Source organism: Epinephelus fuscoguttatus, linkage group LG24, assembly GCF_011397635.1.
Source record: "Epinephelus fuscoguttatus linkage group LG24, E.fuscoguttatus.final_Chr_v1".
Classification (NCBI taxonomy): Eukaryota; Metazoa; Chordata; class Actinopteri; order Perciformes; family Serranidae; genus Epinephelus; species Epinephelus fuscoguttatus.
The window spans coordinates 22158435-22178089 of NC_064775.1; the positions used below are offsets into that span (position 1 = coordinate 22158435).

General features: G+C 44.8%; 1 protein-coding gene and 1 pseudogene across 1 annotated transcript; one reads left to right on the forward strand and one right to left on the reverse strand.

Moving 5' to 3' along the window:
• The first annotated feature begins 1402 nt into the window (after positions 1 to 1402).
• Positions 1403 to 5348, forward strand: LOC125884641 (uncharacterized). The gene is made up of 11 exons (XM_049569618.1): positions 1403 to 1496; positions 1585 to 1674; positions 1785 to 1932; positions 2035 to 2192; positions 2329 to 2472; positions 3415 to 3640; positions 3732 to 3851; positions 3939 to 4111; positions 4206 to 4409; positions 4513 to 4763; positions 4885 to 5348. The coding sequence occupies exons 1-11, from the start codon at positions 1471 to 1473 to the stop codon at positions 5010 to 5012; spliced, it is 1668 nt and encodes a 555-aa protein (XP_049425575.1). The 5' UTR covers positions 1403 to 1470; the 3' UTR covers positions 5013 to 5348.
• An 8495-nt stretch (positions 5349 to 13843) lies between these two features.
• Positions 13844 to 17555, reverse strand: LOC125884642 (uncharacterized protein K02A2.6-like; annotated as a pseudogene).
• Between the last annotated feature and the right edge of the window lie 2100 nt (positions 17556 to 19655).

Consider the following 19655-nt stretch of genomic DNA (forward strand, 5'->3'; position numbering starts at 1 on the left):
TACTGTCTTTCTTTGCTCTCTTTTATTTCTGTTTTTCTCTTCTTTCTCTGCTTTATTTGGTGTGTTTTTTCTCTGCTTTGAATTCACATAAACACAACTTACACTTTCAACCACTGTCCCTGTTTAGCCTGGGCCACTACCTTTGCACCCCTTAATATCTTCTCCTGTCTACGTATCTGTTCTACAACCAGCTTTCTTTGATCTTTGAGACCTGCTTTATTCCATACCAGTTTGCCTGAGCCAAGCCCCAGACCTCCCCGGCCAAACAAACACCACAACTTCAACTTGCTATCACTTAACTTCCCTCTACGTATCGAGATGCTTCTAGACTTACTAGGCTTGATCTTCATGCTGGCCCACTTGAGGTTCTTATTTACCTTCTCTAGTAGCCTCTTTGTACATGGCATTGTTGTGTCACCAGTGTCATGTCATCCATGTAAGCCCTGACTGGTGGAAGATGCAACCCACTCTGCTGTCTCTCTCCACCTACCACCCACTTAAAAGCCCTGATGATTACTTCCATCGCCATAGTAAATGCTAATGGAGAAACTGTACACCCTGCCATGATGCCTGTTTCTAGCCTCTGCCAACCTGTTGTGAAACCTGCTGTACTTAGACACAACAAGAACAAAGGAATACAAAACACATTCTGAAACACTTTTGAACTGACAGCAATATATACAGTATACTGTATATATTTTAATATACACAGTTTTGTTACAGAAAGTTCCACATTAATAATGGCTTCGACATTTTTAATCAAATTACAGATAAATCTTGTTAGTAAAATGACAGTGAAGAAACAGCACCAACAGAACACATACGCAGTGCTCCCAGAAACAATACATCTTTTTTAAACTTTGCTGATTTGCTGCTGTCCACTACCTATACACAAGTTTTAGTCCATTGTATTTTTCACAGGTAACAAACCGGACATCAGCAGAAAACTGTCAAAAAAACAATAAGGTTAATAATGAGGTTTATTTCTGCTTTTCTCTTCTTTCTTTGCTTTTTCTAACTATGGTTGCTTTTTATTCTCAATCACAGCCAATTTCAGCCGTTGCCTTCGGTCAGAGAACAAAGTGGCCCTGCCTTCTTGTCTACTGTCTTCTAGATCACTGTTTCTTCCTGAGAGCATTGAGAAACTGAGAATGGCAACTGCAAGGTAAGAACAGCTTGTTTTTCAGACAAATTACTACTTTTTTTTCAAACTTTTACTACTGACTTTTGGATAACTCCTAACAACTGAAACTTTTTGTTGTTTGTAATTGCAGTGCTGCCCACCACCACTTCCTCCTGTGCCCAGTGTGCCACAAAACCCAGCGTGACCTTGGAGTACACCTCCGCCGTACCTGCATGAAGGTCGCGGCAAAGAAACGCAGAGATGAAGTCGTCGCACAGGCCAAGGATGATGTCCATGAGCTGCTGAGGTCTGGGCGGGTTTTCCGCTATGATGTGCTCCGTGGGATCATGGAGTCTCGCAACCCCCTCAGCAGGTATGTGGCAAAGATCTTTACCCTTTTCAGTCTTTTCCTTCTTCAGTGATTGAACACCGCTAACTGTTTCTTGTTTTCTTTATCATAGGATGATCGAGGAGTTGGAACAGCGAAAGATGTTTGTCAGCAATATCCCAGCCACACCAGCAGGAGGTGCATCCACCGATACCTGTAAGATGTAAGAACTCATTTTTTACAACAAACCACCGGTATTCAGATTTTTATTTGTGTGTGAGAATTAGCATGATTTTTGTTGTAACTGTAGTTGCTTTTTTTTTCTAATTGCAGTAATCGCAACCCAGAATGGAAGGTGAAGAAGAGGGCGCTAATGGCAGAGAAGGGGCTCTACCGGAGGCACTCCACTGACCATCCTCTGCTGAGGGACTTCGCGATCTACCTCTCAAAAGATCTCAACAATGAGAACTACAAGCAGGAGGTGAGCATTAACATCAAATATTGACTGATTACATGCCACATAGCCATGACCGCAAGGCCATTTGCTGTAAATGTATAACATTTGTGCTTTGTTTCCCCTCAGGTGGAGAATGTGGCGAGGGTTTTGTTTTACATGGACCCAGCCCAGCCCTCCCTCCAGTTTGTCCGGGACAGAGAGAAGACCAAGGAATACATCAGGCAGCTCTCTGAGGCCCAGCTCACCAAGCAGACCCAGGTGAACTACCTGAAGAGCTTGAAGAGGTTTGTAACACTTGTTTTTCTCCATGTGATAACAAATTCAAACTGTGTTAAATGTGTATGAATCCTGCTCGACTCATACTTTTGTTTTCAGTTGCTAACAAATGTCGAATAAACCTTTTGTGACTTGTTTGGACAGATTCCTCCACTACCACACGGTCAGCACCAACCTGCTCTTCAATGACCCAGACCTCCACAGCCATGCAAAACACTACATGGAGTTCATCGGTGCACTGCAGACTCAGCTGAGCAAGGGGGTCAGCAAGGAAGTTGTTGCCAAGCGGTAAGTTTTATGACAGTCACTTCATTAGAGCCCTGCGCTGGAGCCCGAGGCCCGACAGCCCGAGGGCCGGGCTTCGGGCCAATTACCACATCATTACCTCGGACATGGGCTGGGCTCTGGCTTTTTTTTAACCTGCCAATTAGAGAGGTGTGTGTTTGTGTTTGAGCAATTTAAGCAGCAACACTTGAACGCAGCAGCCACTGTGCCTCTCCCTCTCCGCTGCACGTCACTCATCATATTTTACTGATCCCATTCGCACGTCCAGTCCACAGGTCCCGCCACAAACATGGACAACATAAAGAAAAAGATTGAAGATGGTGAACTTAAGACGGTGAACAACACCAAAGGAAAAGCTTAGTTTTGGACAAAGTTTAAACTTGTTACAACCCTTCAAGATGAGCCAACCGGGTTTGTTCAGTGCAGTCACTTCAAAAAGCAAAATAATCAATTAAACAACCCCAAAAATGCTTCAAACACTTTTCTAAATAATCTTAATATGGAATGGAAACGAAATATACCCACTAATTGATTATTTTGCTTTTTGAAGTGACTGTGCGTGATGCAACTGCAACAGTGCGCAGCAACACACAGCAACAGTTGATAATTCTCATTAAATAGGAGAATACAGTCATTAAGTTAAATAAATTCATATTTAACTTTATCCTTTCAATCAAAATATGATGAATATAACTTAATACCGTGCTAGAAACCCCAATTAAACTATTTTAATGTCTGCAACATTAACAGCCTACATGTTGTTATGGGAGGTTAAAAAAAAAAGTTGGGCTTTTTTTTGGGTTCGGGCATGAGAATTCTGAAAACCTGTCGGGCCGGGCCGGGCTGGGGCCCAGATAATAGGCCCCTGCAGGGCACTACACTTCATTGCAACTGCATTGTGCAAAACCTTGAGCCATTTGAGTAATGACTGTTGTACTTTTGCAGTGAAAGAATCATCCGTGGCGACATGAAAACTACACCTCACGACTGCTGGGCAGTGCTCAGGGCGGCCAAGACAGATTTCCTGGCCGTTATGGGGAAGATCTTTGAGTCTGCCTCGACCTCCCATGTTCAGCTGGAGACTTTGGAGCGCCTCCTCGTCCTGTATTACCTGGAGGCCATCGTGGTTCTGAGGCACCTGCAGAGGCCAGGTGTGGTGGAGCACATGACTGTGAGTGTTGTACTATGATTTTCATTCATGCTTTTTTCATGTGCCAACAACACTGTCAACAATTAATGCATGTCATGTGTGTTTTACGCAGGTTGAGGAGTGGAAAAACAGGACCCAGGTGGGAGGGGGGCATGTCTCCATTGCGGTGAAAGAGCACAAGATGGCAAGGCAGCAGGTGGCCAGCTTTGTCCTGTCCCCAGAAGAGGAGACTGTACGTTGACTGAATTTATATGATTCATAATGCAATGTCAAAATGTCATGCCTGGAATCTAATCGCTGTACTCCTTTCTCCAAACAGTGGTTCATCTCATACTTTGACGTGGTGAGGGATCAGCTGAGAACGTCCAAGAGGGCCAAGTACAATGCGGCGGCAAACAAGGTGGCAGAAAACCCCCAGGACAGGTATTTCCTGTCCTCATCTGGGATGCCAGTTTACAACTGCTCCAATGACATTGCCCGCCTCCACCAGAAGTGAGTATATTATTATAATGTGATATCCTCCAGAGCTGCTGCTTAATATCTATGTTTGATGTCATTAACGTTTTACTCTTCATTTTCATTTTAGATACAAAGTCCCATTGGTGACCAGCCAGGTGGCAAGGCGGGTGTTTGAGACGGCAGCAAAGGCACTGACAGACGTGGACAAGTCCCTGGTCGCGGACTACCTGACCCACTCCACAGCCACTGCTGAGAAGCACTACAGGATGAAAAGGGGAGCCAGCCTGCTGAGGGGGTCAGAAATTATCCGCCTTCTGGGAGCTGAGTTGGGGTAAGCACATCAGCTGTTAGGAAAACATTGTGCACACACAGTGCACCCTGACTGCGTAGCAGGCTGGACAGTATTAACCTAATGCTGTTTCTCTTTTATTTAGTGGAGACTCCGGCAAGGATGCGGCCAACACATCTGAGATGGCGTCAAACCCTGTGACAGCACCTGTGACAGCAAATGTGCAGACGGACTTCCAGGCTGTCTGGGACAAGTTTGCAGAGAAGCATCCAGTCACTTTGGACGGGGTGGTTCCTTCACTGCTGGAGCGCAGGGCAGCTTCTGAGGAACACAAGCGGAAGCTCTACGAGCGCTGGCTGAAGTATCAGATGAAGCTGAGGCTGCGGCATGTCATCTGTAACTACATTCTCCTATTTAAATATAGCTCTATGACAGCATATTATATAATACTGCTGCTGACAGGATTCAGGGCTAAATACTTTTTCTAACTTTGGTTGTTTTTTATTCTCCATCACAGCCCATTTCAGGCGTCGCCTCCCCTCAGACAGCAGAGTGGCCGCCTGGATTGCCAGTCGGGGGTGGAAGAGCAACATGCCCAGAGTCGCCAGCGTCCTGGAAGGCTGGAAGCCCAGCAGCAGCCTGTAAGACATCCCTGCTTCCACAGACACCCGGCGCCTTGTCAGCAACCAGAAGTGGGGGGGACTCAAGCTGGTGGACATTGAGGGCAAGGGAAAAGGCGTCCTTGCCAGGCGACAGTTTCACGCTGTGGAGGTGGTCTGTGACTACCATGGTACCATAGTCACAGGTGCAGAGGGGGAGGCCATCCATTCCACCACCAGGAGGAGAAGGGCTACGTGTTCTTTTACCAGAACCAGGACGATCAGCAGATGTGTGTCGATGCACACGTTCCCTGCGCATGCCACCCCGACCGGCAGACATTCGGCAGGATGCTCAATCACTCCAGGAAGAATGCTAATGTCAGACCTTGCCTCTCCCCTCTCTCTGACACATTTCTGGGCCAAAACAACCACCATCTGTACATACACTGGACTGTATATATCTGCACATATTTATATTGATTGTGTGTTTATAGTGATTGCCTGTTTATGTTATATTTTTATTCTTTATCTGTTCTGCACTACATTCTCTCTGTATTGCTTGTTTGCTGCATGAATAAATGTGTGACTCATCTTATTGCTTTTCTATTCAGTTTTTCTTCTTTATGGAGACAGGTACAGTACAGGCCAAAAGTTTGGACACACCTTCTCATTCAATGCATTTTCTTTATTTTCATGACTATTTACATTGTAGATTCTCACTGAAGGCAGCAAAACTATGAATGAACACATGTGGAGTTATGTACTTAACAAAAAAAGGTGAAATAACTGAAAACATGTTTTATATTCTAGTTTCTTCAAAATAGCCACCCTTTGCTCTGATTACTGCTTTGCACACTCTTGGCATTCTCTCCATGAGCTTCAAGAGGTAGTCACCTGAAATGGTTTTCCAACAGTCTTGAAGGAGTTCCCAGAGGTGTTAAGCACTTGTTGGCCCCTTTGCCTTCACTCTGCGGTCCAGCTCACCCCAAACCATCTCCATTGGGTTCAGGTCCGGTGACTGTGGAGGCCAGGTCATCTGCCGCAGCACTCCATCACTCTCCTTCTTGGTCAAATAGCCCTTACACAGCCTGGAGGTGTGTTTGGGGTCATTGTCCTGTTGAAAAATAAATGATCGTCCAACTAAACGCAAACCGGATGGGATGGCATGTCACTGCAGGATGCTGTGGTAGCCATGCTGGTTCAGTGTGCCTTCAATTTTGAATAAATCCCCAACAGTGTCACCAGCAAAACACCCCCACACCATCACACCTCCTCCTCCATGCTTCACAGTGGGAACCAGGCATGTGGAATCCATCCGTTCACCTTTTCTGCGTCTCACAAAGACACGGCGGTTGGAACCAAAGATCTCAAATTTGGACTCATCAGACCAAAGCACAGATTTCCACTGGTCTAATGTCCATTCCTTGTGTTTCTTGGCCCAAACAAATCTCTTCTGCTTGTTGCCTCTCCTTAGCAGTGGTTTCCTAGCAGCTATTTGACCATGAAGGCCTGATTCGCGCAGTCTCCTCTTAACAGTTGTTCTAGAGATGGGTCTGCTGCTAGAACTCTGTGTGGCATTCATCTGGTCTCTGATCTGAGCTGCTGTTAACTTGCGATTTCTGAGGCTGGTGACTCGGATGAACTTATCCTCAGAAGCAGAGGTGACTCTTGGTCTTCCTTTCCTGGGTCGGTCCTCATGTGTGCCAGTTTCGTTGTAGCGCTTGATGGGTTTTGCGACTCCACTTGGGGACACATTTAAAGTTTTTGCAATTTTCGGACTGACTGACCTTCATTTCTTAAAGTAATGATGGCCACTGGTTTTTCTTTAGTTAGCTGATTGGTTCTTGCCATAATATGAATTTTAACAGTTGTCCAATAGGGCTGTCGGCTGTGTATTAACCTGACTTCTGCACAACACAACTGATGGTCCCAACCCCATTGATAAAGCAAGAAATTCCACTAATTAACCCTGATAAGGCACACCTGTGAAGTGGAAACCATTTCAGGTGACTACCTCTTGAAGCTCATGGAGAGAATGCCAAGAGTGTGCAAAGCAGTAATCAGAGCAAAGGGTGGCTATTTTGAAGAAACTAGAATATAAAACATGTTTTCAGTTATTTCACCTTTTTGTTAAGTACATAACTCCACATGTGTTCATTCATAGTTTTGATGCCTTCAGTGAGAATCTACAATGTAGCAAAGGGGGAAATTCAGCTCAAAATAGAATAAAAGCTGGGTTGTTCAGAATGCGGTGCAGCTCTTGTACATGTTCTGTATTAAAGCAAGCTCAGTAGAGCAATTAGAAAAGATTCAATGAAGTTCATATTCTTATGATCAGTAAGGTCTTCATAGGTTATATTCTGCAACAGAGAGGCTGCAACTCCACAGTGAAAATAGAATATTCTTGAATATGTTCATATTTTTGAAGGTTTAAGAGTGTGGGGTTTAGAAAATAATCAGTCTCGAGCAGCTATGACTCACCGTTGAAAATCGTCTCAGACTTGAGAATACAAGCTTATTGTTGCATAGACAAATTTATGATTTTTCAAATTACGAGCAATATGCTTCTGTGATATCTGAAGGCTTAAGGGAAAGAGGTTTTCAAAAATGTACGACAAACTTGCCCGTGGGCCCCTGAGGAGAATCCTCCCCAGCAGCATTATTGTTACAAAAGTGTGCTTTTTATGAAAAAGTTGAAAAATGCATGAAAATGCAAAGCTTAAGATGACAGAAAGTACTGATGAATATGTTTGAGTATATTACAAGGGATTTAGAGGTATTACAACAATTGTGCGGAAACCTCTGCAACCCTATTGTTGCAAATACACCCGCTGTATTGCAATTTCATCAGTAGTGTTGCTGAGTCAAGATATATTTCTCCCTCTCCCCTCTCTGGAAGCGTCCGTCCTTCAGCCGCCTCTGCCACCTTCATTAAACACTGAAAACAAAAGTAAAAGACAGACATTTTTCTATTCACTTCATTTAGCTATATTTCTCCCTCTCTCCTCTCTGGGGAGCGTCCGATCTACCACCGCCGTCTCAAACATGGAGCCCGCCAGTCCCAGGCCCCTGAAAACCCCGGTGCTCAGCAGCATTATTGTTACAAAAGTGTGCTTTTTATGAAAAAGTTGAAAAATGCATGAAAATGCAAAGCTTAAGATGACAGAAAGTACTGATGACATTTTTTTCTATTTCTCCCTCTCCCCTCTCTGGGGAGCATCTGACCTACCGCCACCGTCTCAAACACGGAGCCCGCCCCTCCTGGGCCCCGCACATACCCCCCGGTGCTCGGGTCTCCCTCTCTGCGGAGCCTGCCAGTCCCGGCCCCGCACATACCCCCAAGGCTCAGGTTTCACTCTCTCCACGGAGCTCGCTGCCCTCCACCTCTCCCACCTTCATTAAACAATGAAAACAAATATTAAAAGACAGAGATTTTTTTTTTCCCTATTCTCACTTTATTTAGCTATGTTTCTCCCTCTCCCCTCTCTGGGGAGCGTCCGATCTACCGCCGCCGTCTCAAACACGGAGCCCGCCCCTCCCAGGCCCCGCACATACCCCCCGGTGCTCGGGTCTCCCTCTCTGCGGAGCCCGCCACCCTCTGCCTCTCCCACCTTCATTCAACACTGAAAACAATATTAAAGGACAGAGAATTTTTTTTTTTTTCCCATTGGGCATACTGGCCTGGTGGGCCAATGGTAATTTTGGGCCGTGCCTTTTTTTTTTTTTTTTTTTTTTAACTATTAGTCATGTCATGATACCTATTGGTACACAAAACTGGTAGATCGGCCCATTAGTCATGACTGATTCTGGGCTGGACCAATTACAGCCGAGGGCCGATGCCCCCTCCCACTTGGGCCTCGGCTGCCAGTCAATCAATCATACAGAGAGAGAGGAGATCGACAAAATGGAGAAGAAACTCAAAGGAGGCGTGGAAAAAATAAGAGAGAAAAAGAGACAAGCCCTTTAGGAAGATGCTGCCAAATGTGTTAAAATAACACAGATGTTTGCTGCTATGGCGGAGCTTCTTCAGCGGCAGCATCAGTGACCGCACCCGCACTGGCATCCAAAGCAGCCGCAGCAGGTAATGATGGCGGAGGTGGCCGTCAGCAGGTGGATGAGACGAAGGGGAAGCAGAAGCAGAAGAGACCCGCGGCCACCTCATTATATGACGACGGCACAGGCGGTGCAATTTAAGTGATGAACTGCAGTCTACCTGGGTCAGATATGAATCAAGTTTGGTTGATAGTTTATTTTCGTTGTGCTTGCTAACACTTAAAGGGCCAGTGTGTAATATTTGGCATGGTTTATTGTCAATCTGAATCTGAATCTGAATATTCTACCCATTAATATGTTTATACAAGTGTATGATTGCTATAAAATAAAATTTGTTTGGTTTTTGTAGCCTTATAATTATGCTTTTATATAAATATATATATATATATATATATATCAAGGGCCTTGCTTTAGAGAGGTCGCCATCTTGCACCGCCATGTATGTAAGGCAGCCCGAGCGGACAATCCAGCCAGCCAGAGAACGCGTTTCGCGTGTATAAATGAACCAACGAAGACAGCGGGAGGAAGGAAGAAGGAGGAAGAAACAGCAGAGTGTTAGTAGTTCGTCGATAGAGAGCAGTGAAAAGTCTTTTTAGTTATAAAGTTTGCGAATGGACCACACTTACCACGCAACAGGAGAGAATGAACCCGAACCGTCATCTGCGAGGAAAAGAAGACGCAACTTCACTCCTTGTGATGCACTCTCTGCGGCGCTTTTCCTCCTGATGATATATCTCCCCAACGATGGTAGCACTGAATCCCATTCTGTGCATTCAGCCTCTCTTCTCGCCCGCTCAGCATCCAACACATGGAGTTCCTCATCTGTATGCTCCGGCTCAAACAGGTATGGCTCTGGGTCTGTGTCCGCTACAAGAAACTCTTCAAAATTGTGTTCAAAGTCGTCCATTGCAGCTACTATAGTCCGGAGATATTGCTAGGCTAAATAAACAGCTGAGCTCTGTTTACAGGCTACGCTGTCAGTCAGTGTGCGGGCTGGAGATTGGCGGAGCAGAGAGGGGAGGGGGTACCCGCTTGGTGTTGTAAACGAGAATGTGTGTATGAAGTGTGTGTGTTACGCTAGAAGAGTCAGAGTTTGGGATGGAGTCTTTTACCCCCTGGAGTGTTACCGGAGTTTCTGGAGTGCTCAAATAAACGGGCCTTTTTCCCGAACGCTCCTCTGGTCTCCTGCTCGTGAGGGATTCATTACAATATCGTAACATGGTTTAGATTTCTAAATAAACATTCACCTCGTCGCTAGATAGACCTACTCCTGAAAAAGTCACGCGCAAGGCTTTTTGTCCCTACGAGGCCGCCGTCATTTACCCGACGGGAGGGGTGAGCGAGTGAGCCCTGCAATCTAGAATTTGACCACTGATGTCACTGTTTTCAACCCATTTTACACACTGGCCCTTTAACACAGCATAGTTATGAGTAGGCCATTTAACAATTTATCTGGCTGTTGAGCAGCATGACGGGTTTTCTCTACTGCTGGGCTGTTTCTGTGATGTTATACTAGTGATAGTGATCTTCGTGCTTCTGTAACTTTATTTTATTCATTTAGTTAGTTAAGTATAGTCTTTATTAGTTAGGTAGTAAAATATTTCAATGTCTATCAATTGATATAAGTGCACTATGCAGTAATTCTTTACTCTGAAACAGCTAAAGCTCAACAGAACAATTTTGTTCATGTAAAACCAAATGATTAGGCTTGTATTCATCATAAACCCACTTGCAAATATAATTTAGATTGAATCAAATTAGGATTTGCCAGGAGATGTGATGCTGCTCATTAACAAAAAGTGGCTTGGAGTTAAAAGTAACTACTTAAATGTATTTGTCTTTTATACATAAATATCCTCTTTATTCTAGATATGTTGTGTTTTTATCTTATTGTTTTTTTACTGACATGTAACTACTAACTTACCTGTATTTTGTTTTTATTGCGGGCATGTTTCCATTCAATTTAAAATATCCCTTCACCTTTTAAAGGTTGCCATGTTTGAGGAAGTATTATGTGTTGCTGTGCTGTTTATTGATGTGGTGAGTACATAGTCTATGAAAATATTACTAAATCTGTCATTTATTCATTTATATATTCATCAATGATCATGTCTCACCCCTGTTCCTCACTGTCCAATTTTCAGGATCCCATCATATGTTGTTCATTGTTCAGGAGGTTCACTAGACCAAGCAGCCTTTTGGGTTCCTCTAAGTAAGTACTGTATAGAATACATGATGCAACTATGTTTCTACAATAAAAATACCGGCACTGTGATCATCTAAGTAAGTCCATCAAGTGTTATTCTTTCTCACCTTTCTCTCTGTCTCCCTTCACTTTTTAAAGGTTGCCATGTTTGAGGAAGTGTTATGTGTTGCTGTGCTGTTTATTGATGTGGTGATGTGGTGAGTAGGCCTACATAGTCTATGAAATATCACTAAATCTGTCATTTATTCCTTTTAATTAATTTAATATTTTTAACTTGGAGTTTTTGTCATCTTAGTTGAACTAATTGAAGTTAAACTCTGCTCTTTGACGATTTAGGACACCAAATCACTCAACAGGTTCATTTGTGTCCGTATTTGGTTAAAGATGGATGTTTATTAAATGTTTTTATTGTTTTCGGTCGAGTTTTGACAAAGAAAGCCGCAATAATTGGGAGCTTTAATGAGCGGCGCCAGCGTGTCTGCTCCTCACGTGCTGTCAGTGTGCCTGGAGGACAGAGCGGCAGTGCATGGGTCGAGTCAAGGTCACAGCAAAGGAGGAGGTTAACTTATTCTAGTGATGGGTAGAAAGCAAACACAAGATTAGGAGCAGACACTCATTAAAGCTCCCAATTATTGTCACCTCTCGCCTCTCTACCCTTTTCTTAATTCCCTTTTATTAAGAAAATACTGTAGCGGGGCGTCGGTGGATTAGTGGGGTCTTCTTTTTTTTTTTTCTTCTTAATTTCCTTTCCTTTTTACTTGTGCACTTGCTGAGGAATGTTCGCAGCTGACAGAGAAAGTTCCCTCATCACAGAATGACTTTTCCTTTCTTTACTTTTATAGATGACAAAAACCAAGGCCTCTGGGGAATGCCCCATTTGTGGACATGAGCTGAGAGTCCTTTCCAAGCACCTCCGGCAGAGCCACAGGCTTCTAAACCTAAAAGAAAGGAGCATCCTCAACAATCTGGCGACTGGCCGCATTACAGTTGATGCTGTTGAAGCAGCAGCAGCAGCAGGCCTTGGCCCAAATGGTGAAGGAGAAGGTCGGCTTCACCCCGCGAAAAACAGACAAGGCGAGGAGGGCCGTTGTCATGTTGGAGAAAATCTAGTTTGTGTTTAGTGTGTGTTGTGTGTTTTTGTTCTTTGTTTAATTGTTCATATTTAAAGTTCCAGATTGTTCTATAATTGTTCATATTGTTCATTGATTGTTTACATTTATGTTGTTGAAAACATAAATGTTGGAAAGTTGAAAAAACAATACAAACAAACAAAATAACAAAAAAAGCACAAAAAAAACAACAACAAAAAAAACAAAAAAACAAACAAACAAACAAGCAAAAAAAAAACCACCTCTGCATGGGTACTGCTGTGACGTGGCGTGGAGGCTTACTGCCTGTGTGGTCTTAGAGCCTCTGGATATTTTTCAGAGGCTCTAAGACCACACAGGCAAACCAAAGTGCCCCCAAACCACAACTTACCTCCTTTCCAGGTTGCCAGGGTGTTATGTGTAAGTTATTTTATTTAATGAAGTTGAACTGTATTATTATTCATTTTGGGCTTTTGGGATACCCTTCATAGTTAAAGGGTTGCCCATTCTGACATCTTCCTTTTTGGGCGACTTTTCTAATGTAGAAGGTAGCCCTTTAATCCTGAACTGACTGAAGCGGCTTTAAAACAAAAAATGCCCCAAAAAATATCTTTAACAAAAAAAAAAAAAAAAGCCCCACAAAATATCTTTAAAAACACTACAAAAGTTTCTAGAAAATGGACATTTTTGTTCACTTAAAGGGTCATGGATGTAACTTTGAAGGGTAACACAACCGGCTTAGAGAGAGAGAGGAAAGAGAGAGAGAGAGAGAGAGAGAGAGAGAGAGGTGACAGGACGCACGAGACAGAGAGAGACACACGGAGGTACACGGAGTTTACTAACTACATTTATTTTCATTTTCAGCGAGTTTTATCCAGGACTGGAGGGTGAGTAGTATTCTAATATTTTTAACTTGGCGTTTTTGTCATCTTAGTTGAACAAATTGAAGTTAAACTCTGCTTTTTGACAATTTAGGACACCAAATCACTCAACAGGTCCCTTTGTGTCCGTATTTGGTTAAAGATGGATGTTTATTAAATGTATTAAATATAATTGGGAGCTTTAATGAGCGGCGCCAGTGTGTCTGCTCCTCACGTGCTGTCAGTGTGCCTGGAGGACAGAGCGGCAGTGCATGGGTCGAGTCAAGGTTACAGTAAAGGAGGAGGTTAACTTATTCTAGTGATGGGTAGAAAGCAAACACAAGATGTAGTAACTCAAGGGAGAGCTTCTTGTTGAACACAGGGGAGTTTATTTTGTTCCAGACGAACTCGGTGTAACTCAGTCACTTCTTGCTTCATAACAACAGGCCCAGTGCTCTTACTCTTTTTATCTGAATAGATACCCCCAACAGATAACAACATATACACTTGCGCCACCTAGTGGACCGGCAGACATATATAACATACAATAAACAGGGTTACCACATCCTTCCCCCCTTAAGTGTTTTCTATACAACTCAAATGAACATTGTGACTGTTTTTTTTTTTGTTTGTTTGTTTTTTTTGTTTTTGTTTTTTTTTACAGTCTCTCTTAGTTCACTTTGAAGTCCTTGAGGTAACTAGGCAACTTAGTTTCCCTTCTTGACTGTCTCCTCACTGGAGTTGTGTTTGTTACAGTTCTTAGTTCAGTCTCTGAGCTTGCTACAGCTTCAGTAGCTGCTGGCTCCTCCAACTTGTCATCACTGAGTACCACCTCCTCAGCTTCCAGCCATGCTTCATTTCTTCCGTCAGCTTGACTTAGCTGAATAGAGACAGTCTGTGGAGGGTTGTTGCATTCTTCGGGTCTCTGATGGTGGGTGTGAATCTGATCCACATGTCTCCTCACTACTCTCCCATCACCCAGCATGACCTTGTATGACACAGGTCCTGTCACTGACTCAATAATTCCCGGGATCCACTTAGGTCCGAGACTGAAGTTCTGGGTCAGCACTGAGTCTCCTGTTTTGAACCAGCGTCCCTTTGCCTTTTTGTTGTGATCTTTTGTCTGTTGTTCTTGTTTTTTCATCACTTTCCTGCTTAGGTCTGGGTGAATTGAGTCCAGGGTGCAACGTAGCTTCCTCCCGAGAAGTAGCTCTGCAGGAGATAGACCGGTTGTTGTGTGAGGCGTTACTCTGTAGCTAAATAACACTCTGGCTACCTTAGCTGTCAGTGTGCCCTCTGGACATTTTTTCATCATTCTCTTGAAAGTTTGTACCGCCCTCTCTGCCAATCCGTTACTGGCAGCATGGTAGGGTGCAGAGGTCACATGACGGACACCATTTTTGCTCAGAAAGTCTTTGAACTCTGTGCTGGTGAAACAAGTGCCATTATCAGACACCAACAACTCAGGCAGTCCATGGTTGCTAAAGCTGGTACGCAGGCACTCAGTTGTGGTGGCTGAAGTGGCAGAGTTCACTGGATACACATCCATCCATTTTGAATGTGCATCAATGAGCACAAAAAACATTTTCTCCATAAACGGTCCAGCATAATCAACATGAATACGGCTCCAAGGCTTGTCCGGCCAATCCCACGGGTGTAATGGGGCTGGTGCAGGGATGTTGCGGTGCTCTTGACAGGTCATACAGCCCTTGACAGTATCCTCCACCTCTTTGTCCAACTTTGGCCACCATACATAACTCCTAGCCAGTGCTTTCATTCTGGACACTCCTGGGTGGCACTGATGAAGCTGTCTCATGACATTTTCTTGTCCTGGTTTTGGCACAATCACTCTCGAACCCCATAACACACACCCATTTTGGATGCTGAGTTCATATTTCCTCACCTCATAGGGGGCAAACTCCTCCCCTTTTACTTTTGATGACCAGCCATTTTGGACCATCTCCCGCACCTTCGAGAGTACTGGATCTTTGTCTGTCCATGCTTTCACTTGATCAGCTGTCACCAGCGTGATGTCAGAGCTCTCCAGCATGAGAACCTTCTCTTCACGCTTCTCCTCTGCTTCCTCTGGTAAAGGAAGGCGGCTCAGGGCATCTGCATTGCAGTGATACTTCCCTTCTTTATACACTATTGTGTATTCGTAGGCTCTCAAGGTTACCGCCCACCTCTGTATTCTGGGTGAGGCCATTTGTGGCACGCATCTCACTGAAGAGTGCCAACAAGGGCTTGTTATCTGTCACAATAGTGAATTTCCTTCCATAAATGTACTTGTGGAACCGTTTTATGCCGAACATCACTGCTAGTCCTTCCTTGTCCAGCTGTGAATAATTCTTTTCAGCCGTGTTTAAGGTTCTTGAGGTGAATCCTATGGGTCTCTCTGTTCCATCAGGCATGTGATGCGACAACACGGCACCTACTCCATAGGGTGATGCATCACATGACAGTACAATGTCCTTCTCTGGGTCATAGTGCACAAGGACCTCAGCAGACTGCATCATTTCCTTTGACTTGTCAAAAGCAGCTTGTTGTGCTTCACCCCACTGCCACTTTGTGTCTTTTTGTAGCAGTTTGTGTACTGGTGCAAGAACAGTTGAAAGATTGGGCAGGAACTTGTTGTAATAGTTTAACAGTCCCAGGTGCGCCTTCAGCTCTGTTACATTTGAAGGTGTGGGTGCCTCTTTGATTGCTTGTACCTTCTCATGTACTGGGTGCAGTCCTGTTGCATCCACTTTATGACCCAGGAACATCACTTCCTCATTCATGAATAGGCACTTGGTCCTCTTGAGTCTGAGACCGGCCTCCTGTAGCCGTTTCAGCACCGTGGCTAGAGTCTGCAGGTGCTCACGGTCGTCTTTCCCTGTGAGGAGGACGTCATCCAGGAAGATGGTCACATGAGGGATGCCCTGTAGCAGTCCCTCCATTGTCCATTGGAATATCGCTGGGCTTGATGAAACGCCAAAAGGTAGCACTCTGTATGTAAACAACCCTTTGTGAGTATTTATGGTCACATACTTCTTTGCTTCTTTGTCCAAGGGAATCTGGTGATAGGCATGACTCAGATCTAATTTTGAGAATTTCTGTCCACCTGAAAGCGTGGCAAACAGGTCCTCAATTCTGGGAATTGGGTACTGCTCCAGTTTTGAGATCTGGTTTACAGTCAGTTTGTAATCTCCACACAGTCTTGCTGTGTCATCAGGCTTCAACACAGGGACCACAGGTGCAGCCCACTCAGAATGTTTTACAGGTTCGATGATTTCCTGGGCAAGGAGTCTGTCAAGCTCAGCCTCCACTCTTCCTCTCATGGCATATGGGACAGGCCGGGCTTTAAAAAACCTGGGGGCTGCTTCCTTGTCCACATATATTTTTGCTGGGGGGCCTTGAAATCACCCAAGTTCATCTTTGAAAACCTCCCCATACTCCCCCAGTACCTGCTCCAAGGTCACTTCTGCCACATTGTGGATTTGGGTTTCTGGACTCTCCTGGACCTCCTCTGCGGTCTCTATCTGGAGGCGATGGACCTGGGGTGCTGCTCTCCACTGTAAACCTAGCCTCATAATCCAGTGCCTGCCTAATAGACTGAGGCCTGAACCTCCTACCACTACCACAGGTAAGTCTAGTGCTCGCCCTTTGTGCTGCACTTTAACCACAGCTGCTCCTAAGACTTTGACCTTATGCCCTGTGTATGTTTTGAGCCTAACCCGACATGGGCGTAGCTTTGGTGCCTCTTTTCCCCCTAGTGTTTTGAACACTGAGTGGTTCACTACTGTTACCCCACAACCTGAATCCAGCTCAAACTGTGTGTCTGTCCCATTAACTGTCAATGTCTCTACAAATGGAGCTTCTGCTGGGATGTCAAGTTCATCTATCTTGTACAGTGTGAACATGACTTCATCTGAATCTATGCCATCCTTTTCTTCCTCCCCCTGGCTGACATGATTCGCTCCCTGAGTTCTCCCCTGTTTGCCTGTCTGCACTCCACCCCCTCTGGCCTTTGAGTTATTAGCTGAGCCCTTGAACCTACACACTTTCTGAATGTGGCCAACCTTACCGCACTTGTGACAGGTTTCTTTAATAAACCTACAGTCCCCAGCCCTGTGCTGCTCACCACCACATCTGTAGCAAGCCTTACGCTGGTGCTGCTGCTTACTGGGGGTCTGCTTTGTAGACATTTTATGCACTGCCTGGGGTGCCTTCGTGTGTGGGGGTGCAAACTCCAGAGAATGTAAGTCTTTCACATCTTTGCTGGCCGTCTCAATGGCCTGGGCCAACTTCAGTGCCTTGTCGAAGGTCAAATCCGGCTCTGATAGCAGTCTGCGCTGAATGCGGTCATCTCCAATGCCACAGACCAGTCTATCACGTATCATCTCTGATAACTTGTCTCCATAGTTGCAGTCTTGTGCTAATTTCCTCAGCACGGCAACATACTCCATAACTGTTTCTCCCTGCTTTCTGTTCCTGGAGTTAAACTTGAAACGCTGCACAATCTCGCTGGGTTTAGGGTTGAAATGATCCTTTAATAACTTGACAAGTTCATCAAAGCTCTTGTCTCCCGGTTTGGTGGGGCTGACCAAGTTACGCATGAGACTGTAAGTCTGACTGCCCACTGAACTGAGCAATATAGCTTTCTGTCGACCTGCATCGTCGATCTCATTAGCTTCAAAAAAATGGTGGAGCACTTCACAATATTCCTCCCACGTCTGGGCTTGACTATCAAAAGGAGCGGTGCTTCCTACCATAGCCGCCATGCTGTCTTGCACTTGGTTACAAAGTCCGGTTTGCTATGCTAACTTAGCCACTTAGCAGCGAGTCTCTTACTCATTCATCTGCATCCATACGAGGCATCCGCTGTGACTTTATCCTCGTCACCATTTATGTAGTAACTCAAGGGAGAGCTTCTTGTTGAACACAGGGGAGTTTATTTTGTTCCAGACGAACTCGGTGTAACTCAGTCACTTCTTGCTTCATAACAACAGGCCCAGTGCTCTTACTCTTTTTATCTGAATAGATACCCCCAACAGATAACAACATATACGCTTGCGCCACCTAGTGGACCGGCAGACATATAACATACAATAAAGAGGGTTACCACACAAGATTAAAACTTTACATCTTTACATCTCTGTAACCTTGACTCGACCCATGCACTGCCGCCGCTCTCTCCTCCAGCGCACACTTAGAGCGCGTGAGGAGCAGACACGCTGGCGCCACTCATTAAAGCTCCCAGTTATTGTCCCCTCTCGCCTCTCTACTCTTTTCTTAACCCTATGGGCCCTATAGGCGTTTTGGGGGTATGTTTACTGCCTTTACTTTTAAGCTCATATCACAGTCATTATAAAGGCTACATACACATGCTATATCTTGTTTTTTTCAGGACAACCCGGGCTAACCAGATTTGCCATCATTTCATGTCCTTCTATGTGCCTGTATTTTATATTAATTTTTATATCAATGAAAAAAACAAATCTGTGTGACTAAATCCTTACATTTTTGCATGTATCTCAGCATAGCAAGTTGGAAGTGGACATATTCTGCCATATATGAAGAGGGGAGACTCTCTGGAATCTGGCAATATAAGAACCATGATGGTGGGACATTCTGTCACTTCACAGCTGTCCAAAACATGTGGTTTGTGCCAGGCGGACATGACTGATTTGATGGATTTATAGCATGATGGGATGACAGCACAATGATGTGTGTGGTATCATTGGAAAGCTCTGTGGGGCATTGTGGGGTCTTTTTTTTTTTTTTTTTCCTTAATTTCCTTTCCTTTTTACTTGTGCACTTGCTGAGGGATGTTGCAGCTGACAGAGAAAGTTCCCTCATCACATAATGATTTTTCCTTTCTTTACTTTTATAGATGACAAAAACCAAGGCATCGGGGGAATGCCCCATTTGTGGACGTGAGGTCAGGGGCCTGTTGAAGCACCTCAGACAGAGCCACGGGCTTCTGAACACTAAAGGACGGAGCATCTTGAACAACCTGGCCACTGGCCGGGTTACGGTTGAGGCTGGGCCATGCCCCTTCCCCCTCTGCTCCCCGCACATTCTCCACCTTGAAAAACACATTCGGCACCACCAGGACGTCACCAGAGGGAGGGTGGCTGAAGAGATCAAGGCCCTCAAACGGGCTTCTGCCATAAGGCAGCTGGCTGCCCTGAGGGCCTCAAATCCCACTCCACCTATGGTTAGCACATTGGACCTGCAGGAGGAGTCGGAGGAGGAAACAGAACAGCTGAGTCCTAAACTGAGGACAATTAAAACTGCCCTCAAGCCATATTTTTCAGGGAAGAGCAAGGCCTCAAATCTGAGGAACATCTGCTTCGGCACCTCAGTTGGTAAGAAATTACACATTCTATATTTGTGCAGGTGTGTGGAGTGTTTTCATGCTACATTCATCATCACATGTTTCATTGTCACAGACAAGTACATGGCATCATATGCCGATTTTGTTTCTTGCCCCGAGG